Source organism: Tamandua tetradactyla, chromosome 10 (genome assembly GCF_023851605.1).
Source record: "Tamandua tetradactyla isolate mTamTet1 chromosome 10, mTamTet1.pri, whole genome shotgun sequence".
Classification (NCBI taxonomy): Eukaryota; Metazoa; Chordata; class Mammalia; order Pilosa; family Myrmecophagidae; genus Tamandua; species Tamandua tetradactyla.
In genome coordinates this window covers 17363212-17388749 of record NC_135336.1, presented here as the reverse complement: position 1 = coordinate 17388749, position 25538 = coordinate 17363212, and the positions used below count along the sequence as shown (strand labels likewise).

Sequence of the window (25538 nt, the reverse complement as noted above, 5' to 3'; positions counted from 1 at the left end):
AAAAAGACAGCGTACCCCATCCTGGAACGGCTGGCTGGCTGAGAGAAGCAGCTCGGGTGAGATCGCCGAGGCGCGCGGGCCTTACCGGGCGGGGTGGCAAGCGGCCGGAGTTACTCCCTTCCCCCTTCCCGGGCCGGCTGGGAGAATTGGAGAGGCGGTCCCCTGAAACAAAGACGGCTGGCGCCCACACCACGCGCAGCCCCCGGACCAACTGAGAGAATTGGATCGGAAACCCCCAGGCCGCGGAGAACGGTGACGGGTGGGGGAGGCCCCTTCCAAACCCGTGACTCCCGGGGAACGTGCACTCTCTCGGGTGGGCCGCTGCCGCTGGCGCCCTCCCGCCACGCTTGTTGCCCAGGGCCGACTAGGAAATTCGGACGGGCTCTTTCCCTGGCTGCGGCGACCAGCAACCCTCCCTGCGTTCGGACCCCGGGCCGGCTCAAGCCGTTTCGGCTAGCGAACCCCCAGGACAGCGAGAGTTTTCCAAAGTTTAAGGTCCCACAGCACCTTTTACTGGTGGGACCCGCAGACAAACGGGTGCCACGAGCGCCACCTACTGGGCAGGATAAGAAAAACAGAATCCAGAGATTTCACAGAAAAATATTACAACCTTGCTGGGTCCAACACCAAGAGAAATCTGAATAAATGCCCAGACGCCAGCAGCAGAAGATAACTGTCCACGCTCAAAAGATTGAGAATATGGCTCAGTCAAAGGAACAAACCAATAGCTCAAATGAGACACAAGAGCTGAGACAACTAATGCTGAATATACGAACAGAAATGGAAAACCTCTTCAAAAATGAAATCGATAAATTGAGGGAGGACATGAAGAGGACATGGGCTGAACATAAAGAAGAAATAGAAAAACTGAAAAAACAAATCGCAGAACTTATGGAAGTGAAGGATAAAGTAGCAAACATAGAAAAAATAATGGATAGCTACAATGATAGATTTAAAGAGACAGAAGATAGAATTAGTGATTTGGAGGATGGAACATCTGAATTCCAAATATCAACAGCCAACTACCTTATGTTAGCTAATTAAATACAAAGTCTTGGGGTAGAAAATGATGGAAAAGTAATGAACAGTTTCAAAGATTCATGTGTTTCTATATTCTTAGTCATAAAACCTGTGTTTCAGTTCTCGACTAACATGTTTCTTTAAACTTTGTATACTGAAATACTCTTGAACTTACAAGGACAGTTACAGAAACAACACAAACCCCACATAGACAAATCTAATGTAACATTTACCCCATACTTAGATCCATCAATTTTAACTGTGCCACGTTTACCATATCATTCTATTTACCCATCCATCTGTACATGTTTGTTTATCTGAGAATGTCTTAATTTCTCCCTCATATTTAAAACACAGTTTCACTGGATACAGAATTCTCTGTTAACATTTTTTTTCTTTTCTTTTAATACTTATGTATAAATGCCTTCCTACTGTCTCTTGTTTCCATGGTCTCCAATGAGAAATCAGCACTTAACCTTATTGAGGCTCCCTTGTATATAGCACATTGCTTCTCTCTTGCTGCTTTCAGAATTCTCCAACTTTAGCGTTCAACAGTCTGATTATAATACACCACAACGTGAGTCTACTTGGGCTTATCTTGTTTGGAGTTATTAGATATGTATGTTCATGTCTTTCACTAAGTTTGGGAAGACTTCAACCATGATTTCTGTGACTATTTTCTCTGTCCCTTTCTCTCTTGCTTCTCCTTGTGGGACTCCCATAATGTGTATAATGGTTTGCTTGATGGTGTCCCACAGATTCTACAGGATCTGTCAACTTTTCCTTATTCTTTTTTCTTTCTGCTTCTCAGACTGGATGATTTCAATGGTCTCATCTTCAAGTTCACTAATTTATTCTTTTGCAGCTCCAATCTGCTGTTGAATTCTTTTAGGGAATTTTAAATTTTTGTTACTGCTCTTCAGTTCTGTTTGGTTCCTTTTCAGAATTTCCATCTCTTTAATGAAGTTCTCTTTATGTTCATCTGTCATTTTCCTGATTTCATTTCATTCTTTGTCCACTTAGGATTTCTGAGTATATCTAGGATCTTTTTTTTTCCTTTCTTTTTTTTTATTAATTAAAAAAAAAATACAACATTTAGAAATCATTCCATTCTACATATACAATCAGTAATTCTTAATTTTTTCCTTTTTGATTTCAAAAAGTTCAATTCAGTTTATTGCAGTATCAAGTAGATTTACAACTATTACATTTATTAACCTGCTACAGAAGGGCCAGATTTATAAAGGAATGTTTTTCTCTAATAAAGACAGGTTTTCAGAATCTTCAATTTAAGATGTTAAAAATAGGAAACATATTTCCAGACCACGCACGTCTCCCCCACAAAACCTTTTTTTTTTAGTCCAGACACTTTAAAAGTAGAAGAATAAAGCAGAAGGTTTATCCTATCACATATCAAGATAATAATTATTATAGAGATACAATATCTAAGACAGTGGGGTACTGGTAGAAGTACAGAGGCAAGAATGCAGAACAGATTACAGAAATAAATGAAAACATGTATACACAGGGTGACCAAAGTGACATTACAAATCAGTGGAGGAAAGGATTGCTCAATCATTAAAAGGCCCTAGGACCAAGGTAAATTGGATCCCAACTTCATATTAGAGCCAAGAATAAAGTATTGATTTAGTAAAGATTTAAATAAGAATAGTAACACTTTACAACTTTCAGAAGAAAATATAGTACCTTATCATTACCCGCCACCCCCCGACATGGGATATGACATTCAGCAGTTAAAGTCCCCATGGTAATATGGGGCATGAATCCCAGGGATTAGCCTGGCCCTGTCACCAGGGGATCAACAATGCCTGCCTGACCAAATGGGGAAAAGAATTATAACAATATAAGAAATCAGTGGCTGAGAGAGTTCAAATAGCATTGAGAGGCTATTCTGGAGGTAATTCCCATTTAAGCTTCAGCTACGTATTACTATTTACCATACTTTGCCAACCCCCAACCAAAATCATTCCTGCCGTCCTTTTTCCCCCGACATCTTAGCAAGGCTGCAGTGGCAACTACTGCTCTCTGAGCTTCGCGATGCCGCCCAAGGACGACAAGAAGAAGAAGGATGCCAAGAAGAAGAAGGATGCCGGAAAGTCGGCCAAGAAAGACAAAGACCCAGTGAACAAATCTGGCGGCAAAGCCAAAAAGAAGAAGTGGTCCAAAGGCAAAGTTCGGGACAAGCTCAATAACCTAGTCTTGTTTGACAAAGCCACTTACGACAAACTCTATAAGGAAGTTCCCAACTACAAGCTTATAACTCCAGCTGTTGTCTCTGAGAGACTGAAGATTCGAGGTTCCCTGGCTAGGGCAGCCCTTAAGGAGCTGCTTAGTAAAGGACTTATCAAGCTGGTTTCAAAGCACAGAGCTCAAGTAATTTACACCAGAAACACCAAGGGTGGAGATGCCCCAGCTGCCGGTGAAGATGCATGAACAGGTCCAACCAACTGTACATTTTGACAAATAAAAGTTTATTAAATCAAAAAAAAAATCATTCCTGCCAACCATATAGAACACCTAAGGCTCTATATGAGGTTCTACAAAGGTTCCGTGCACTGTGATTACTTTACAGAAACCTACAACCTCCAGATGGGTTCCTAGACCAACTAAGTCCTGAAACCCAGAATAGCCAGACTCTCCAGAACATCAACCAGCTCCATCCCCCTATCCTATATTATCAACAGCACTTTCCAACATGAAAAACTTAGAATGGGTGTAGACCAAATAGCACTAAGGATTGGGAGAAAGATCAAAGGAAAAGGGGGAGTTATAACAGAGAAGACAGGATTTAACAAATGAATCATTATATTGATATTTCTTTTAGTCTCCAGTGTCTTGGCGCAGCTAGAAGTAAAAACTTAAAACTGTGGGACATTATCCTATACTAAACTCTGAAATTTGTTCTATAACTAACTACTTGTTACAATGTGTTTTGAAATTTACTGTTTTATATATATGCTGTATTTCACAATTAAAAAAAAAGAATGTCTCTACACAAAAGATTTTTTAAAGGAAGGACATGTAAAATGCTGACAAGAATGAAGAAAGTATGAGAAAGGGGGCCCAAGAAGCAAAGTATTTCACTCACTTTCTTAAATAAAGCCAAAATATCTTAATCATTTGTGCTTGTGTTATCAGCTATACTTAGTATATCACTTAGGGTATCATTTTAGAAACAGAAGATAACCGAAATGTAATTAAATGTTTCAGTGGCTCTTTAATGCCAGGAAGTATTGGGGGCGTTTAGTAATGCAAGACACTAATTTTGGTGTTTCATGACTGGAGGTTGAGGGACACTACTGACACTTAATGGATAAGAGTGAGGCATGTTGTGGTAGGCTAAAAAAATGCTCCCCCTACCCCACAAACAGCCAGGTCCTAATCTCTGGACCTGTGCATGCTAGCTTACATGGCCAAAAAAAAAAAAAAAAAAAAAAAAAAAAAAAGGTGGGGAGGGTCTTTGCAGACAAATTAAGCATCTTGAGATGGGGAGATTATTCTGGATGATCTGGGTAGCCCTAAATGCAATCACATGTACTCATAAAAGGAAGGAAGAGGGAGATGTGACCATAGAAATACAGAGTTGGCAATCTGAAGATGAAGCAAAGTGAGATTTGAAGACTTTTGGCCGTGATGATCGGGGTGCAGTCAGAAGCCAATGAATGCTGGCAGTCTCCAGAAACTGGAAGAGGCAAGGAACAGTTTCTCCTCTAGAGCTTGTGGAGGAAATGTGTCCTATCAACACACAGATTTAGGCCCAATGAAATCAGACTTCTGGCCTCCAGATCTGGGAGAAAATGAATGTAATGTGTCTTGTTTTAAGCTAGACAATTTCTGGTAATTTCTTACAACAGTCACAGGAAACCAATACAAGTGCTGAACGTTCTACAGTCCTATATAAAAATCTATCCTACTCAAAATGCAAATAACACTTCCATTTTGCTAGACAGAGCAATATGAAGAAGCGAAAGTTAACTCAGAGAGAAGAGGGAAAGGAGGGCTAACTGATATGAAAGAAAGGAACAGTGATACACATTGAGTCATGTTACAAGTCTTACCTAAATATAAAGAGGTAAATTTTTATGGGTTAGCTAAGAAGAATTTGGTCTTCTATTTTACTATATTTAGAATAGAGCATATCTTTTCTTAAAATACTAATGAAACAAATTTGAAATTTTAAACTACCTGCAAAACTTGTTTAAAATGGGCTTTTTCTGAAGTCCCAATACATAGACAGCACCAGGATATCTTAATATAACTTAGGAATCTACAATTTACAGCAGGACTCCATTTTATTTTCTCACCATATACATCGTTTTTCTTTATCCCTTACCACTTCTTCCTTTCATCTCCATTAAGCCTGCTAATGGCACCAAAGGACATTCCATAACCCAGCTTATGGCACACAATCATGAATGGCCATTTCCTTGCTGCTGTTGCCTTGTTTACATCCTCTTCTCCATTAATAACCTGAAATAGGAAATAGCTCAAAAGCCTATGATGTAGTCCATATCTTCACCACAACTGGAAGGAAGAATAAAGAGATATCCTAAATTTTAATAGTCCTTTATGTCAATTCTCTACACTACTTTCAGTGCCAAAAAGAGTCTCTACACAACCATCATGGAAGCAAGCATAGGAGTCAGAGATTTAAAAAAAAAAAAAAAAATCCTCTATAGACCTCTTCGGCCTCAAAGATAAGGAACATAGAAATGTAGGGACACAAAGTTTACTTTTTAGTTCTTCATATTCCCTAGGAATGATATCAAAGTAAGTCATACTACACATCAGAGGAAATGAGAACAGAAGATGGCTGAGAGGAAGGTGAATTTTTAACCTCCTCAAGTTTCCTATCCTGTAGTTTTTAAGCATTCAACAACAGAAAACATTAAAAAAAAAATTTACACAGAGAAAACTAAATGTAGTAAATACAAGGGGCATAAAAGGAATAAATCAGGGGCTAGATTAATAAACTAATATTTGTTGAATTAACAAAAAGAAACTATAGTGGGGGAAGTAGTGATATGGTACTGGAATACCTGAAATGTCTGGAAGTAAAAAAAAACCACCAGGGTTCTTCTAGACCCTATTCTGTCACTACCTAGACCAGTACTACCCGAAGTGTGGTCCTGACATCCATTCTCTATTACAGGTCCTTGACAAGAAAAAAACAGAAATTCCAGTGTAAACATTTAGGAAATTTTTTAGCAATCTGAAAGAGTAATTTTATGTCTATTAAATCTAGTAATGAAAATTGGGGTTTGAGAGAATTTTTATGCATGGAAAATTATATGAAAAATATCCAATATCATTAGTCATTAGGGGAATGTAAGTTTAAACCAAAATAAGATACCATTATACACCTTTTAGAAAGGCTTTTTGAAAAACTGGCAATACCAAGTGCTGCCAAGAGTGCAGAGTAACTGGAACTCTCAAACACTGCTCATGAGAACGTAAAATCTTACAGCTACTTTGGAAAATTGGTCATTTCTTATAAAATTAAACAAAAACTTATCATATGATTCAATAACCTAATTCCCCTTCTAAGTATTTATCCAAAGAAAATGAAAACCTATATTCATACACCTGTACGCAAATATTTTAGCAGCTTTTTTAGTAATCTCTGAAAACTAGAAACAGCACAAGTGTCCTTCATTTGAAGAATGGATAAGCAAACTACAGTTTACAATGGTAGACTACTGGCCAATAAAAAGGGAAGAACTAATGATAAAACAACATGGATGAATCTCAAATGCAGACCCAAAGGCCTACATATTACATAATTCCATTTACATGAAATTCTGGAAAAGGCAAAATGAAAACAACAAAAAAATTAATCCTCAGCGGGGGAAGGGGACAGCTACAAAGGAGCAGGAGGGACTTTTTTCCTTTTTTAAGGACATTTTACTTTTTTAAGATAAGGAAACTGAAGCTCAAAGAACTTAAATCCTTTGCTTTACTTGGCATCATAGTGCTCCTTGGTGGAACAGAAAGGACTAGAACACAGATGTTCTGATTATCAACCTAGATTGGGGTCTTCCCACAACAGAAAAACATCCTGATCAATAGGAGGTCTGGGGCATATTTTATAATCTGGGCACTTTACATGAGTAGAAAATGAAGCCTCAAGAGACTGAGGGCTTCTTAAGGTCATACGGTGAGCCTGGTCACTGGCAAGACAAAAATCTATCTTCTGACCCTACTTCTCTACCCCACAAAGTTCTGACTCCTCTACCAAGGGAAAGAAGAAGATTCATACTGTTTGAACAATTAACGTGTGTTTTTGTTTCCTCTGTTTCCTGGTAGTACTCTGTAAAAGCAAATGGTTAATTCTCAGATGGATATTAAATAAAAAGCTATAAAAACATCTTATTGCCACAGGCTAAACATTTGAAAGGAAATTCTCTGTGGAATGAACCATATTATCAAGAGCCAAAGGACTAAGAAGAGAATATGGGGTCTGCTCCACTGCAGGAGCCCACCTGACCATGGCTTCACCATTTGTTTTTTCAAAATCAAAATAAATACGGCTTTACTCACAGGCTAAATGTAATGCAATATATGTTTAGTATAAAAAGTTACATAATTTTTCCATGTAAAAACATAAAAAATGAAAACAATACAAACATAAACTCAAAAGTGAGCAATCTAGAGATAACTGTAAGTAGAGCAAATACTTTGGCACCTGTCCTTCAAGGGAGGCACTGTCCTTTTACCACAGGGGAGCTGGGAAGACAGATACTCTGGTGCTACTGTTATATCCAAGGAACTCTTTTGGAATTACTTTTGTCTTATTTATCACTGGGACAGGGTAGGGATTATTGGTTTGGTTTTGCTGTCTTTTTAGAAGTCCTACATGGCTGAATCTAGTGCCTCATTTTAGAATGGGTGGATGTGTATCACCTTCTCTTCTCAGCTTTGAAACTTCAGCCAAAAGAAAAAGTCCCAATTCACTAGGTTTTTACAAGTGAATTACGCTATTTCTCTCATATTACCTACTTTTTTTTTCCTTAGAAACTATTAATGGAGGCCTTCCTGTGCTGGTGTGAAATGATGTATGTACCCTAGAAAATCCAAGTTTTGATCAAAATCCCATTTTGTAAAGGCAGAATAATCCCTATTCAATACCACATGTTTGAATCTGTAATTAGATCATCTCCCTGGAGATGTAACCCAATCAAGAGTGGTGGTTAAACTGGATTGGGGGAGGCATGTCTCCACCCATTTCGGCAGGTCTTGATTAGCTTCTGGAGTCCTATAAAAAGAGGAAACATTTTGGAGAATGAGCGATTCAGAGAGACTTCTGAGACAGCAGAGAATGACAAAGCCATGAGAAGTAGAGAGTCTATCAGCCAGCAACCTTTGGAGATGAAGAAAGAAAACGCCTCCTGGGGAGCTTCATGAAACAGGAAGACAGGAACGAAAGCTAGCAGATGACACTTTGTTCACCATGTGCCTTCCCACCTGAGAGAGACCCTGAAGTTCATCAGCCTTCTTGAATCAAGGTATCTTCCCCTGGATACCTGTGATTGGACATTTCTATAGACTTGTTTTAACTGGGGTATTTTCTTGGTCTTAGAACTGTACACTAGCAACTTATTAAATTCCCCTTTTTAAAAGCCATTCATTTCCGGTATATTGAAATTCTGGCAGCTAGCAATCTAGAACACTTCTTATGTCAACACATAAACACTTTTCTGGCAGGACGGATTTTCTGAGGGTGATGGGACTATTCTGCATCTTGATTCTGGTTTACATGATTATATGCACTTAAAACTCATAACTACACCAAGAAGAGTAAATTTTACTGTCTGTAAATTGTATCTCAATTGCTTAAAAGAATTTGGGCTCCTATTTTGTAATAGCTTTTACTTTTTCATTTTTCAAGTAATTAAACTTTACTGTATTTTACAAAAGGATTGGTCCAGGCAGATCTGAATTTTTTTTTTTTTTTTTAAAGAATTTGGCCTTATATTTTGTAATGGCTTTTTATTTTTATTTCATTTTTCAAGTAATTAAATTTTACTGTATTTTACAAAAGGATTGGTCCATGCAGATTGAAATTTTTTTTAAGGTCCTTTCCTACACAAATAAATTTGAAAAGCATATGTAAGTCACTTTGCTTCTCTGGGGCTCCAGTTTTTTACTTTACTTCTCTGGGATCCAGCTTTTTACCTGTATGTCTCAGGCATGGGTCAAGATGGATTATAAGAATCTTTTAGTCCTTAAAAAAAAAAAACTATGAATATTCAGTGATTTCTGATTTCCTATTGTGCCTACCTAAGTATCACTAAACTGCTATTGTTTGAAGTGCCATCACACTCCTGGTTTTCCTTCTACATCTTTGGTTTCTTCTTAATCTTCTCTGTACTTTCTTCTTTTGCACTCAGATCAGTATCTCAGATATTGATACTCCTTCAACTTTGTATCCTTAGGACTCCCTCCACACTGTACTCTCTGCTACAGAACGTCAGACCATTTTATAGCTTCAACCGCCATCAGTATGACTCTCCAGATCTCACCAATCTTTCTAGACCCAATATTCACTTGTTTATTCAAGTGCTGCCTTTAGAAATCCCCTTAGCAGCAAATTAACTTACCCAAAATTGAACTACTCATCTTCTCCCCAAACATCTACTATCCCATACCTTCTTCAGTATCACCACTATACACCTAGATGTCCAAAACAGAATCTTAAGACTTCATTCTAACTCCTATAACTTATTCCCATGACTTTCAGAGTCCAGTTCTCTGCCACTACTTATTTCAGGACACTGACTCTTTCTTGGATTAATACAAGTTGTCTACTCATCTCTTCAGCTTACCTCTTCTCCACTATAGCCATGCAATCTGTTCTAAAAAATGCATATCAGATTTGTCACTCCCCTAATTAAAACTCCCTACTACTCTCAGAATAAAGTCCAGATTTCTTAACCAGACCCTTCCCTGGTGTGGCCCCTGCTTATCTCCTTCAGCATCTTTAAGTACATCTCCCATAAACCATGCTTTATTCATCTGAAGTTATCATCAACCCCTCAAGTCTATGTCACTCCTTTTCTTTCTCTTCCCGGTATGTCTGTCCCTTTCTCAGGCCTGTACAGATATTGCTCTTACCAGAAACATAGCTTCCCAGATAAATTATTCTCTAGATTTTAGCTAAGAAATTATTGTTTCTGGAAAGCCTTTCTTGATCTCCCTCTTTTGTGGTACCCAAATACCTCTTTACCATTCTTCCATTGTATTACACTGCCTGTCTACACGTCTGTATTCCCACAAAACTTTAAGCACTGTGAAGACAGACATCTTTCCTGCTCAATTACAATCTTTCGAAGTCTCAAAATTCCAAAGATCTATCTTTTGATATCTAAAACACTTGGGACCTCCTTTCCTGACACAGAGAACTTAAACATATGTTAATATTAATCCAAGAGAAACGTAATTATAAAAAAGAATATAAAAGAATTGAAATTCACCACAAAAAAAGTACTACACATATCAATTTCTGATTTTTATAATGAATATGCATTCATTCAACAGTTTCAGTAAAAGGCCACTTCTACAACTGAGGTTCTATAACTTCATGAAGTATGTGAATGCCTAAAATGCCCAAAGCCCTATGGAGTTCTAAACAAGCAACTTGTTGCACTCATCTCAATGTCCATTTTTCTATTCCTTCAGATTCTGTCTTTACCTTCTGATTGCTTATTTTTACCTATTTTTTTAGGGGTCTACGTACCTTAACCTCATAAATTCTTTGCCCACATTTGTGCATTTTGTATATATGGTTGGGTGTCAGCCCAAGTTTGTGTTAATGGGATACTGTCATGGTTAAAAAATATTTTTAAAACTGCTGCTTTGGAATTACCTTCAGATCCAGCAGCACATTCTTTCTTCATGCTTTGAGAACTGACATGACTTCTGAAAGAAGTCATTCAAAGTCATGTATTATGAATATCAAGAGATATCAAGTGGAATAATATCATAAAATAAATGACTATAAAGTAACAGGACTGATCTTACGTAGGTTTAAATGACTCTGAAGGCATCAATGGTAGAGGTAGACAGCTTTTCAATGTGATTCAGAGAACAACGTTTTGTTAACTACTCTATTAAAGACTAATCATGGAAAAAATGTTTTATGATGTAATACTAACTGAAAAAATTCAGAGTTCTAAATTATGTACAACAGGATCCAGAATGTAGACATAAGTATATGAAAAAGAATTGGAACATAATGTAAAATAAATAATACTGCTGTTGTGACAGTGGAGGTTTAGTTTTTGCCCCCTTTTTTCAAAATTATTTCATGTGTCATGATATCTTTTTAATAATTTTCTTAAATCAGATTCATTATTTCAAACTCAAGTATTATAGAAATTTGTTCTATTTAGTAAGAAATAAGACTTTACAAGAAATCTTAAAATTTTCTCTTCTATTTCTAAATGCCATATTGGTAGATTGATAGCATTTTTGAAGATGCAGTGCTTTTATCAAATTAATGAGCTTCCAAATATAAAAAAATCTTTCTGAAATCAGAGCATAAGTGCTTAAGATCAGTCTGATTCATACAGCAATGAAAAAAATACCTTTATATCATAAGCACAACAATTTCAAATATATACCAGGAGAGATAACACCAAAATGTATTTGTAAAATATGTGGAAAAAAGGCTGAATAGGTTCAATCCTGTGTTTCTAATGGTTAATCATTATCTTATAAAAAGAATCCCCAAAATTATTAATAGAAATTCACAACACATTAAGAACAATCTAAGATATTTTCCCTTTTGTAGATTTCCATATAACCACTGTCTACTGAGGGATGCCAATTTGATTTAAGAATAGAAAGGCCTATGACCAAGAAACAAGCAATGAAGACTGACAGAAACAGAAAAGCTAAACTCAGTCAAATCCATTTGGCACACTTTGATTTCTAACTCTAACAAAAATGTTGAATTAGAAGACAACGTGAGGTTAAGGCAATCTGAATTTCTGAAGGGGTTAACATAAACTGAAATTAAATAAGTGGGACTTTAAATTAAATCACTAGGCATTCTAAAGGAAAGATTAATAATGGATATTCACTTCTATATCTGATTCTCTACAAGGATTTTTCTATATAAACATATGCAGCAATGTTAACTTACATACACAATACTTTTCAAAGATTCCCCATAACAAAGATTTAGATACTGGGAAATGCATAACATTTTAATATATAGCAAAAGATTTTAAAAAAATTATGAAAAATATTATCCCATTCCCCACCTCAACGCCATTACAAATTTTACTTTACCAACTCTGACGTGGTGTTTCACGCCCACAAGCTAGATAATGCATCGAACATCTAGTTTTAACCACAGAGTAAAAAATAAAACTAGTTTTAATTATAAAACGGTAACTTCCACACAATCTGTAATGGTTAAGACAAAATTTTATCTAACCAGATATTGCATGATAAACTCTGAGGACGTTAAATATTCTCTGCATCTAACAAATGACCAGATTAAATATGTAACTACTAAAGGAAAGAACTAATATTCTAACCTCCTTCTAAAATAACAAACGAGAACGGCAAAACCACACTCAGGCACATGGACTACTCTTCTCTCAAATCACTCCACAGAGAACTTCATCATTTGCTCCGCCCTCTAATAACTCATGCAAAAAAAGTTCAGCACCATCAGAGAGAAACAAGACACAGGGAATTCACAGAATGGCACAGGGCCTTTTCTCCAGGCTGAAAGAAGATCTCGTGTGCCCTTCACAGGGGTCCAAAAAAACAGGAAATCCTGGGCCTTGGGTTTGGGGATACTGACACCCAGAAACAGGTTCCCTCTCCGAGAAGTTTCCGCCGCCATCCCTATTTTAGCAGCAGGAGGCCCCGGCGCCATCTACTCGGGTCTTTATGATTTTATTATGGGGAGGTGGGAAACGCCTCCCAGTATCCGTCCAGGCCTCCAGAATCCAGTTTGGAGAGAGGGGGATTCCCCCCTCACTCTTCTCTTAAAACCCCAGGCCCTAAGGTTACTCCTCAGCAGCCCTCTTTCTGGCGGCCTATCCCCGGGGATCTGGAAAGGCGCTGCCGAACCCACCAGCATCGCCGTTAAGGCGGGAGGGCCCGAACACACCAAGGCCATGGCGATGGCTCGGAGGGGCCCAGAAAGGGGAAGGGCAGGCCAGGGACGCGGGAGCGAATGACCCGGCCCGGGAAGAAAGGAGAAAGGAGGTGAGGTGATACACTCTATCCGAAGCCTGCACAGACAAGAGATGATGAAGGAGGAGGAGGGCGGTGGCCCGGGTGCGGCCCCCCACTCCTCCCGCCCCCAGGTCCCCGGGCCGGCGGGGGCGGATGAGTTCGGCCCATTCGCCTGGACTGGGCTGGCAATAGGTTAGAGGTCTCCCTCCACACTGCAAGGAAACCGAGAACAAGGGTACAGGGAACGAGAAGGGGGGTAAAAGGGGACGTCTGTCTCCCGCCTAACCCGGAGACCCCACCGACGTCGCCTCTTCCTCAAGAGGGAGGACAGTAGCTGTGAGTAAAACCCAAGGGAGGAATGCAGGAAGGTAGGGGAAAGCACGGGGCAGACGCGACGCCCACTCCGGACCCCACTCTCAACCTTCCGGTAACCGCGTCTCTTACCGGTGATGGCCGTGAACTGCTGAATTAACCCCTTCAGCGCCGAGGACGCCGCGGAGCCCCCGTGGGCAGCCATCTTACCGCCGCCGCCGCTGCCGCCGAACAACAACACAGACACACACGGGCCGCCCTCCCCCACTTCGCCGCGCCGTTTGCGCAGGCTCATTGACTGCCCCCATGCTCCGCCCCCCCAGTCCGCTGCGCGGTGTGCGCAGGCGCACCTCGCGGCCTGTCCCGGAGCGTTCTCCCTGCCCTCCGGGTTGGCTGTTCCGTTGCTGCCTGCTCGCCGAATCCTTCTTTACAACCTATGGCTCCCCCTTCTCCAAGCTCCAAGACCAACCTTGTAGATGCGGTATTGGTTCCTGGTTTCCAGAGGCAGCCTCGGTCTCGGCAGGTAGCAGGTTCCTCGCGTTTCAAGTTCACAAGCTTTATTGATAGATCCAGCTGCCGATGGCCGTGTATTTTTTCTTATTTTGCAGGTCCCATCAAAAGCCAAATGTCATTATCGGCATTGTAGCAACTTTCTTTCCGATTACCCAACCTCTGAATTTTAAATTGCTTAGTCAACTGGTGCAGCAATCCCATACAGCAGAAAGAAAATGCCAGAACCCTTTCAAGCCAAGAAAGCATGGGTAATAGAGGGGATTTATAGCGGGGTTTTAATAAACAATTTTTCAACCTGCTTTCTTTCAATAAATATGTCCACATATTTCCCTCCTCGGGATTCCAGTTAGTTTCCTTACTTTTAAAATGAGGGTTTGCTATTTTTAAACAAAGAATATTTGCTACTTTTATAATTTTAAGTATTCTTAAATACAGTTCTATGATTGGGACGCGCTCAAAGCTGATGATTTTCTCTCCTTGAAAATAAAGTTAAAGAGCCTCAGTTTAGGTCATCTGCAGATTTGACCCAACCTAAGAAATAGTCTGTTAATGTGCGACTGGGGAGAGTTGAGAAATAACCGAGTTAAATCAAGGTTAGTATAGGGTTGTAGTTTCAGAAGGATATGATTGGTGTAAAAGAAAGCAAATCCTAATCGAAAATATTGTGACCTGTGCAAAGAAAGGATGTGAGGCATGGTAGCAGGCACAAACCTGAGAATAAAACACCTGGAAATGCTGCCAACTCATTGCAAGCATTCTTTTAAGTTTGTAGCTGAACTCTCAGAAAAATAAGAGAAATCTGCAGGGGCCAAAAAATGAACAGGAAACTAAATCACCCAGCAATGAGTTTGAGATGATGTCAGGACTGAGGAGCCAAGAGAGGAGGTTGTAGGTCTGGTTAAGTGCCTTTAAAAGCCACTAAAAGTCAAGAGACAAGGCCTTGGACCTTCTTCACTAAGTGGCCTAAATGGGAACACCTTCTCCCCACCCTTTTTAAAACTGAGACCTTTGAAGAACTACTTGCTCAGTAAAAATGTAAAAGCGCAGAATACGAAAAATACACCTGTCCTGGGAAGGAACAATGAAACTTTTCTCTCAGCCCCTGAGCTCCTTGAGGTGGGATGTAGATGTAAATAAATAAAGGAATAGATAAATAATAAATCCCTCAGAATTCCTAACTGTGGACCTGCACTCGGGATTTAAGGTTCAGTTTTACAATTTGCAGAGTACAGGAACCAACCAAAGGAAAAAGTTAATATAAAATTCTCCAGAGCTGATAGAACCCCAGGGCAACTGGGAGAAGCAAGTATAAAATAGAAAATTTCTTATGAAATAATAGCAATTAGTCTGATACAAAATTTGGACCAGAACAGCAAAAACAATGGACTGTTAGCCTTAAAATGCTGAGGAACAAAAGTGTGAAACTAAGATTTTATGCACAGATAAATTATCATTTAGGGGTAAAGATAAAATGAAGAAAATATCAAACAACTGAGATTACTGAAAAACAGACCTACCCTAAAAGAATAAAGGACATACTTCTTTTTTTTTTTTAATTTTTATTAATAACAGCAACATACAAGCACATACATTCTTTTTTTTTTTGATTTATCTGACTTTATTTAGCATACCAATAGTTTATCATGGTAATAAATTAGTATGTACAGTTATCAAAAAATGTTGGGTGCTTTCCAAGGAGGTGTACACTGGAGGTGTATACTAAAGTCTTTTGTAGAACCATTTAAACAGCTGTCCTTCATAATTTTCCAATCCAAGTGCGGTAACATGAAATTTTTGAAAAGTAGTCTCTTTAGCTATAAATCATGATTTAGATAGTTTGAATTTATAAAGATTTCAGATGCCATTTCAGTACCTGCAGGCTACCAAATCTGACATTATAGAATTGACAATTCAGTAATCATTTGATCCTATCAACTAATTATACAGATAGGAATCCACTGGTATTGTCAAAGATTACAAAAGCTAGTAAGAAGCAGAGCCTAGCCTACAAATTGCTTCTTAGGAAGGTTCCAAAAATATCTGTTGGGCTAAATAAGGCACATATATCACATGGAACTCTAGTCATACATAAAAAGACCCTGGTTTTACTTTGTTTAACATTAGATTGAATTCTGATGGTCCTTTTGTAGTTCACAAATATATTTGGTGATTTAGTTCTGTGGAAACAAAATCTTTCGGACTATTGCAGTTCACCACCCATCACTGATTGCCTAGTGTCGTTTACGCTTCTTTTTTCCTGGGGTGTTTCAACTCTGGCAACTTTTCTTCCCATTATTCTGAGCTCATAATAGACCTACTTCAAGGGTGTCTGTTCTTGTTTGAAATTCAACATCAGCAGGAGTTAACATAATATCAACACCTTTTTAAAAATTTGGATGGAAACTTAAGAACACTTGCAATTCAAAGTTTTATACCTGAAATCCAGGTATGTCATGCTGTGGGTTGCTTCTTTAATTGAAGGTGAACGTAGCAGTTGATGAAAGAATCCACAATCTAACAGAACAACAAACCACAAAAAAAGGTTGTCCTTGTGAAGAGGTCTGTAACCTTGCATTTGATTTTTCCATCTTAGTTCATTCTCGGTAGTTCGAGATTTGAATTCTTATAGCCTTCTTTAGCACTTAACTAATTCTTTGTTGGTAGAAGGTGCTGGGATTGTTTCTCCACACATAAACTGATCTTTGTCATAAATCACTTTTATAATGAGAGAGCAGCTAGGGCACGTTGCCACGTCTTCCCCATTCTCCAAATCTTCCTTGGTGATGGCGAAGTTATCCCCACATGGGCAGGGGTAGAAATACGTCTCCAAGTCTTCGTCATACTGGAAGTCCTCGATCTCCACCTCGTCGTGAAACACGGCCATTGCCACTGAGGTCAGCAAGAGGGCTATCGCCCCCGCCGCCCGACACCACCTCCGTGGGTTTAACCTCGGTGGCGCCGGCCGGCAGCACATACATTCTTAACATACAAACATTCTATACATGGTGTACAATCAGTGGCTCACAATATCATCACATAGTTGTATATTCATCACTGTAATCATTTCTTAGAATGTTTGCATCGCTGCAGAAAAAGAAATAAAAAGAAAAAAGAAGAAACTTATACATACCATACCCCTTTCCCCTCCTTCTCACTGATCACTAGTATTTCCATCTATCCAATATATATTTTTTAATTTTACCATTTGGTCCCCCTATTGTTTATTTTTAATCTATATGTTTTACTCATCTGAGTGTAGAGGGAGGAGGGCTGGGGACATAAATAAAATCAGAAAGAAAGATAGATGTTAAAGATTGAGATGGTATAATCTAGGAATGCCTAGAGTGTATAATAATAGTGCCTAAATGTACAAATTTTAAAAATGTTTTTGCATGAGGAAGAATAAAGGAATGTCATTATTGCAGGGTGCTGAAAATAGATGGTAATTAATATTTTAAAATGTCACCTTATGTGTGAGACTAAAGCAAAAAAAATGTTTATTTGGTTCAAAATTTGTATTTTGACTAGTGCAATTCCTAATATAACTTATGTAGATAGTTTGATTGAACAGCATAAGTACTTGGAATCTCAGGTAAGACATGAGATTTTGTTGGTTTGTCCAGAGTGATGCCTGGATGAATCCCAGAGTTCTTCGATCAGTGAGTGGAAAAGTATTTGCAAAGTCCCCTTCGGGGAATGGGGAAAATGGGGAGAAATTCAATTCCCCCAAGTTGAATTCTTGATAGTCTCATAAGCAGTGCAGACAACCAAAGCTATAGGCTGAGCCCCCAGTCTTGGGGTTTGTTCATATGAAATTTAACCCCACAAAGGATAGGTCAAGTCTACTTAAAATTTAGGCCTAAGAGTCACCCCCAAGAGAGCCTTTTTTGTTGCTCAGATGTGGCCTCTCTCTCCAGCCAACACAACAAGCAAACTCACCACCCTCCCCCTATCTACATGGGACATGACTTCCAAGGGTGTGGATCTTCCTGGCAATGTGGGACAGAAATCCTGGAATGAGCTGAGACTCAGCATCAAGGGATTGAGAAAACCTCTAGAATGAGCTGAGACTCAGCATCAGGGGATTGAGAAAACCTTCTCAACCAAAAGGGAGAAGAGTGAAATGAGACAAAAAAGTGTCAATGGCTGAGAGATTCCAAACAGAGTTGAGAGGTTATCCTGGAGGTTATTCTTATGCATTAAGTAGATATCACCTTGTTATTCAAGATGTAATGGAGAGGCTGGAGGGAACTGCCTGAAAATGTAGAACTGTGTTCCAGTAGCCATATTTCTTAAAGATGATTGTATAATGACATAGCTTTCACAATGTGACTGTATGATTGTGAAAACCTTGTGTCTGATGCTCCTTTTATCTACTTTATCAACAGATGAGTAAAGCATATGGAATAAAGATGAATAATAGGGGGAACAAATGTTAAAATAAATTTAGAGTGAAATGCTGGTGATTGGTGAGGGGAAGGGGCGGGGGGTTATGGTATGTATGAATTTTTTTCTGTTTTCTTTTTATTTCTTTTTCTGAATAGATGCAAATGTTCCAAGAAATGATCTTGATGATGAATATACAACTATGTGAATTACTGATTATATATGTAGAACGGGATGATCAAAAATTACAAATGTTTGCATTTGTTTGGTGTTTTTTGTTATTTAAAAAAAATTTTTTAAATTAATTTAAAAAATAATGATTCAGCAATCATACTCATTTGTTAAATCCTATCTTCTCTGTTATAACTCCTCTTTCTCCTTTGATCCTTCTAATTTGGGGGGCTATTTGGGCTATGACCATTCTAACTTTTTCGTGTTCGAAGGGGGTGTTGACAATATGGGATAGGTGGCTGAAACTAGTTGATGTTCTTGGAGAGGTTGGCCCCTTTGGGTTAGGACTTATCTGACTTGGGAACCCATCTGTAAGCTGTAAGTTTGTGGAAAGTAATCAGTGTGTGAAACTTTTGTAGAATCTCAGATAGAACTCCAGGTATTCTTTAGGGTTAACAGGAATGGTGTCATTTGGGCTTTGACAAACCGTGGAAGTTAGCACTATCTAGCTGAAGCTTGTGTAAGAGTAGCCTCCAGAAAGACTCAGGACTCTATTTGAATTCGCTTAGCCACCAATACCTTATTTTGTTACATTTCTTTTGGTCAGGAAGGTGCTGTCGATCCCATTGTTGCAGGGCCAGGCTCATCCCTGGGAGTCATGTCCCACATTGCCAGGGAGACTTTCACCCCTGGACGTCATGTCCCATATAGGGGGGAGGGTAATGATAAGGTCCTATATTTTCTTCTGAAAGTTGTAAAGTTTTACTGTTCTTACTTAAATCTTTACTAAATCAATACTTTATTTTTGGGTCTAATATGGGGTTGGGATCCAATTTACCTTGATCCTAGTGCCTTTTAGTGATTGAGCAATCCTTTCCTCCACTGATTTGTAATGTCACTTTGGTCACCCTGTCTGTACATGTTTGCATTTATTTCTGGAATCTATTCTGCATTCTTGTCTCTATACTTCTACCAATACCACACTGTCTTAGATATTATATCTCTATAGTAATTATAATCTTGATATCTGGTAGGATAAACCTTCTACTTTATTCTACTTTAAAAGTGTCTGGACTAAAAAAAAAGTGTTTGGACTATTGTTAATCTATTGTCCTTGGATTTTAAAATCACCTTATTAAAATACCTGAAAAATACTGTGGAATTTAGAATAAAATGCCACTGAAAACTCATTGACTAATATTTAGAAAACTGATACCTTTACAATATTGAGTCTTCCTAAACATGACTATAGTAGATTTCTTTATTTAGAGCTTCTTTAATATCTATCAATAAAAAAGAAAGAGAGAGAGAGAGAGAGAGAAAGAAAGAAAGGAAGAAAGAAAGGAAGAAGGAAGGAAGGAAGGAAGGAAGGAAGGAAGGAAGGAAGGAAGGGAGGGAGGGAGGGAGGGAGGGAGGGAGGGAGGGAGGAAGGAAGGAAGGAAGGAAGGAAGGAAGGAAGGAAGGAAGACAAAGAAAATAAATATGGAGCTTATCCTAATTACTTCAAGAATTTCATTGCAGGTCTTAAGGGGGCATAGTGCACTTTGCACTCCAGGGGTCGCCATTCACATAGAACACATGGGAACAGACCATTCTGAAATTGTGGATCACAGAAATCTTGATCAAGGAAGGGAAAGGTTTTTTAAAGAAGACATAAAACTATAAACCATAAAGGCAAAAAGTAATAAATTTGACTATAGTAAAATTATAAACTTCTGTGATGCAAACTAGGATTTGAACCCATGCCAAAATAAGCTGATGAAAAGAGTGGGGCATGATGTGGATAACTATTATAAAAAGAAAGCCCAGGGGTGCAAGGGTGGTTCAGTGGTAGAATTCTTGCCTACCATGCGGGAGACCTGGGTTCAATTCCCAGTCCAGGCACTTCCCAAAAAAACAAGCAAGTAAAACAAACAAATAAAAATTCAACAAATGGTGCTGCAATAACAGGATACTCACATGGAAAAATAATAAAATGTGAACCTGCCATCTTAGCATACAAAAACGAAAGAAAGAAAGCCCAAAGAATACAAAATGTTTCATTTATTTTATCAGCATCTAGTAGGTGGTACTGCTGCCACCAAAAAGGTATATTATATTGTGGGACAGGCAGTAAATTCTTCCTGGTGTTATGTATTATATTGGGAAAACCCCTATTCATCTGGGCTTAAATAACAAGAATATTTAGGACCTGTTCTATACCCAGTACCACAGGGCTCCAGCTCTGCTTCCCTCTAATTCTCTTTTTTTTGTTGTTTTTTTCCTTTGGGTTTGTTTTTTTTTTAACAATTTTTATATTAATTAAAAGAAATTAACAACAAACAAACAAAACAATAAGATATCATTCCATTCTACATATATAATCAGTAATTCTTAATATCATCACATAGTTGCATATTCATCATTTTTTAGAACATTTGCATCGATTTAGAAAAAAGAAATAAAAAGACAACAGAAAAAGAAATAAAATGATAATAGAGAAAAAAAGTTATACATACCATACCCCTTACCCCTCGCTTTCATTTACCACTAGCATTTCAAACTAAATTTATTTTAACATTTATTCCCCCATTATTTATTTTTATTCCATATGTTCTATTCTTCTGTTGATATGGTAGATAAAAGGGGCATCAGACACAAGGTTTTCACATTCATAGAATCACATTGTGAAAGCAGTATCATTGTTCAATCATCATCAAGAAACATGGCTACTGGAACACAGCTCTACATTTTCAGGCAGTTCCCTCCAGCCTCTCCGCTACATCTTGAACAACAAGGTGATATCTACGTAATGCGTAAGAATAACCTCCAGGATAACCTCTCGACTCTGTTTGGAATCTCTCAGCCATTCACACTTAGTCTCATTGCACTCTTCCCCTTTTGGTCAAGAAGGTTCTCTCAATCCCTTGATGTTAATTCTCAGCTCATTCTAGGGTTTTTCTCCGTCCCTTGATGCTGAGTCTCAGCACATTCCAGGATCTCTGTCACGGAAGGGCCAGACCCCTGGGAGTCATGTCCCACGCTGAGAGGGGGAGGGTGGTGAGACAGCTCGTCATGTTGGCTGGAGGGAGAGGCCACATCTGAGCAACAAAAGAGGCTCTCTTGGGGGTGACTCTTAGGCCTAAATTTTAAGTAGACTTGACCTATCCTTTGGGGGTTAAGTTTCATATGAACAAACCCCAAGACTGGGGGCTCAGCCTGTAGTTTTGGTTGTCCACACTGCTTGTGAGAATATCAACAATTCGACCTGGGGATGTTGAATTTCTCCCTGCTCTCGCCATTCCCTGAAGAGGGCTTGCAAATACTTTTCCACTCACTGATCAATTCACTCTGGGATTCATCCGGGCATCACTCTGGACAAACCAACAAAATTTCATGTCGTACCTGAGATTCCAAGTACTTATGACGTTCAATCAAACTATCTATATAATTTATATTAGGAAATGCTCTAGTCAAAATATAAACTTTGTAACAAATAAACATTTTTTGCTTTAGTCTCACACATAAGGTGACATTTTAAAATATTAATTACCATCTATTTTCAGCACCCTGCAATAATGACATTTCTTTATTCTTCCTCATGCAAAAACATTTTTAAAATCTTGTACATTTTACATTTCACTATTGTTATACACTCTAGGCATTCCTAGATTATATCCTCTCAATCTTTAACCTCTATCTTTCTTTCTGATTTATTTATGTCCCCAGCCCTCCTCCCTCTACCATTCTCACATGCAGCTTCATTCAGTGTTTTAACATAATTATATTACAGTTAGGTAGTATTGTGCTGTCCATTTCTGAGTTTTTGTATCCAGTCCTATTGCACAGTCTGTATCCCTTCAGCTCCAATTACCCAATATCTTACCCTATTTCTATCTGCTGATGATCTCTGTTACCAACGACATATTCCAAGTTTATTCACTAATGTCAGTTCATATCAGTGAAACCATACAGTATTTGTCCTTTAGTTTTTGGCTAGTCTCACTCCGCATAATGTTCTCAAGGTCCGTCCATGTTGTTACAAACTTCATAAGTTTATTCTGTCTTAAAGCTGCATAATATTCCATCGTATGTATATACCACAGTTTGTTTAGCCACTCGTCTGTTGATGGACATTTTGGCTGTTTCCATCTCTTTGCAATTGTAAATAATGCTGCTATAAACATTGGTGTCCATTTGTGTCTTTGCCCTTAAGTCCTATGAGTAGATACGTAGCAGTGGTATTGCTGGGTCATATGGCAATTCTATATTTAGCTTTTTGAGGAACCGCCAAACTGCTTTCCACAGCGGTTGCACCATTTGACATTCCCACCAACAATGAATAAGTGTGCCTCTTTCTCCACATCCTCTCCAGCACTTGTCATTTTCTGTTTTGTTGATAATGGCCATTCTGGTGGGTGTGAGATGATATCTCATTCTGGTTCTGATTTGCATTTCTCTAGTGGCCACGGACATTGAGCATCTCTTCATGTGTTTGGCCATTTGTATTTCCTTTTCTGAGAAGTGTCTGTTCAAGTCTTTTTCCCATTTTGTAATTGGATTGGCTGTCTTTTTGTTGTTGAGTTGAACAATCTCTTTATAAATTCTGGATACTAGACCTTTATCTGATATGTCGTTTCCAAATATTGTCTCCCATTGTGTAGGTTGCCTTTTTACTTTCTTGATGAAGTACTTTGATGCACAAAAGTGTTTAATTTTGAGGAGCTCCCATTTCTTTCTTTCTTTCTTCAGTGCTCTTGCTTTAGGTGTAAGGTCTATAAAAACACCTCCAATTATAAGATTTATAAGATATTTCCCAACATTTTCCTCTAACTGGTTTATGGTCTTAGACCTAATGTTTAGATCTTTGATCCATTTTGAGTTAACTTTTGTATAGGGTGTGAGATACGGGTCCTCTTTCATTCTTTTGCATATGGATATCCAGTTCTCTAGGCACCATTTATTGAAGAGACTGTTCTGTCCCAAATGAGTTGGCTTGACTGCCTTATGAAAGATCAAATGTCCATAGATGAGAGAGTCTATATCTGAGCACTCTATTCGATTCCATTGGTCAATATATCTATCTTTATGCCAGTACCATGCTGTTTTGACCACTGTGGCTTAATAATATGCCTTAACGTCAGGCAGCGTGAGACCTCCAGCTTGGTTTTTTTTCCTCAAGATACTTTTAGCAATTCGGGGCACCCTGCCCTTCCAGATAAATTTGCTTATTGGTTTTTCTATTTCTGAAAAGTAAGTTGTTGGGATTTTGATTGGTATTGTGTTGAATTTGTAAATCAATTTAGGTAGAATTGACATCTTAACTATATTTAGTCTTCTAATCCATGAACATGGTATGCCCTTCCATCTATTTAGGTCTTCTGTGATTTCTTGGAACAGTTTCTTGTAGTTTTCTTTGTATAGGTCTTTTGTCTCTTTAGTTAAATTTATTCCTAAGTATTTTATTCTTTTAGTTGCAATTGTAAATGGAATTCATTTCTTGATTTACCCCTCAGATTGTTCATTACTAGTGTATAGAAACACTACAGATTTTTGAATGTTGATCTTGTAACCTGCCACTCTGCTGTATTCATTTATTAGCTCTAGTAGTTTTGCTGTGGATTTTTCAGGGTTTTCAACATATGGTATCATATCATCTGCAAAGAGTGAGAGTTTTACTTCTTCCTTTCCAATTTTGATGCCTTGTATTTCTTTTTCTTGTCTAATTGCTCTGGCCAGAACTTCCAACACAATGTTGAATAACAGTGGTGATAGTGGACATCCTTGTCTTGTTCCTGATCTTAGGGGGAAAGTTTTCAGTTTTTCGCCATTGAGGATGATATTAGCTGTGGGTTTTTCATATATTCTCTTTATCATTTTATGGAAGTTCCCTTGTATTACTATCCTTTGAAGTGTTTTCAACAGGAAAGGATGTTGAATTTTGTCAAATGCCTTCTCTGCATCAATTGAGATGATCATGTGATTTTTCTGCTTTGATTTGTTGATATGGTGCATTACATTAATTGATTTTCTTATGTCGAACCATCCTTGCATACCTGGGAGGAATCCTACTTGGTCATGATGTATAATTCTTTTAATGTGTTGCTAGATTCGATTTGCTAGAATTTTGTTGAGGATTTTTGCATCTACATTCATTAGAGAGATTGTTCTGTAGTTTTCTTTTTTTGTAATATCTTTGCCTGGTTTTGGTATGAGGGTGATGTTGGCTTCATAGAATGAATTTGGTAGCTTTACCTCCACTTCAGTTTTTTTGAAGAGTTTGAGCAGGGTTGGTACTAATTCTTTCTGGAATGTTTGGTAGAATTCACATGTGAAGCTGTCTGGTCCTGGACTTTTCTTTTTGGGAAGCTTTTTAATGACTGATTCAACTTCTTTACTTGTGATTGGTTTGTTGAGGTCATCTATTTCTTCTTGAGTCAAAGTTGGTGGTTCATGCCTTTCTAGGAAGTTGTCCATTTCATCTACATTGTTGTATTTATTAGCATAAAGTTGTTCATAGTATCCTGTAATTACCTCCTTTATTTCTGTGGGGTCAGTGGTTATGTCTCCTCTCCCATTTCTGATCTTACTTATTTGCGTCCTCTCTCTTCTTCTTTTTGTCAATCTTGCTAAGGGCCCATCAATCTTATTGATTTTCTCATAGAACCAACTTCTGGTTTTATTGATTTTTTCATTGTTTTCATGTTCTCAATTTCATTTATTTCTGCTCTAATCTTTGTTATTTTTTTCCTTTTGCTTGCTTTGGGGTTAGTTTGCTGTTATTTCTCCAGTTCTTCCAAATGGACAGTTAATTCCTGAATTTTTGCCCTTTCTTCTTTTTTGATATAGGCATTTAGGGCAATAAATTTCCCTCTTAGCACTGCCTTTGCTGCATCCCATAAGTTTTGATATGTTGTGTTTTCATTTTCATTCACCTC

General features: G+C 38.3%; 2 protein-coding genes, 1 non-coding gene and 1 pseudogene across 3 annotated transcripts in view; 2 read left to right on the top strand and 2 right to left on the bottom strand.

Annotated features, from left to right (window-relative positions):
- Positions 1–13812, bottom strand: part of UBXN7 (UBX domain protein 7) — a 99594-nt gene extending 85782 nt beyond the window's left edge. Inside the window, exon 1 of the mRNA XM_077117988.1 lies at positions 13684–13812. Within this exon, the coding sequence (XP_076974103.1) occupies positions 13684–13756 (73 nt within the window). The 5' untranslated portion in view covers positions 13757–13812. The remainder of the gene's footprint in view (positions 1–13683) is intronic.
- LOC143648260 (small ribosomal subunit protein eS25 pseudogene) lies at positions 3017–3527 on the top strand (annotated as a pseudogene).
- Positions 13813–16450: 2638 nt separating the features above from the next.
- Positions 16451–17021, bottom strand: LOC143647824 (diphthamide biosynthesis protein 3). The gene has a single exon (XM_077117555.1). The coding sequence runs from the start codon at positions 16946–16948 to the stop codon at positions 16700–16702; it is 249 nt and encodes an 82-aa protein (XP_076973670.1). The 5' UTR covers positions 16949–17021; the 3' UTR covers positions 16451–16699.
- Positions 17022–20424: 3403 nt separating this feature from the next.
- Positions 20425–20505, top strand: TRNAG-ACC (transfer RNA glycine (anticodon ACC)). Its single transcript has one exon. It is a non-coding gene; the product is annotated as a tRNA-Gly (tRNA).
- Positions 20506–25538: the final 5033 nt, after the last annotated feature.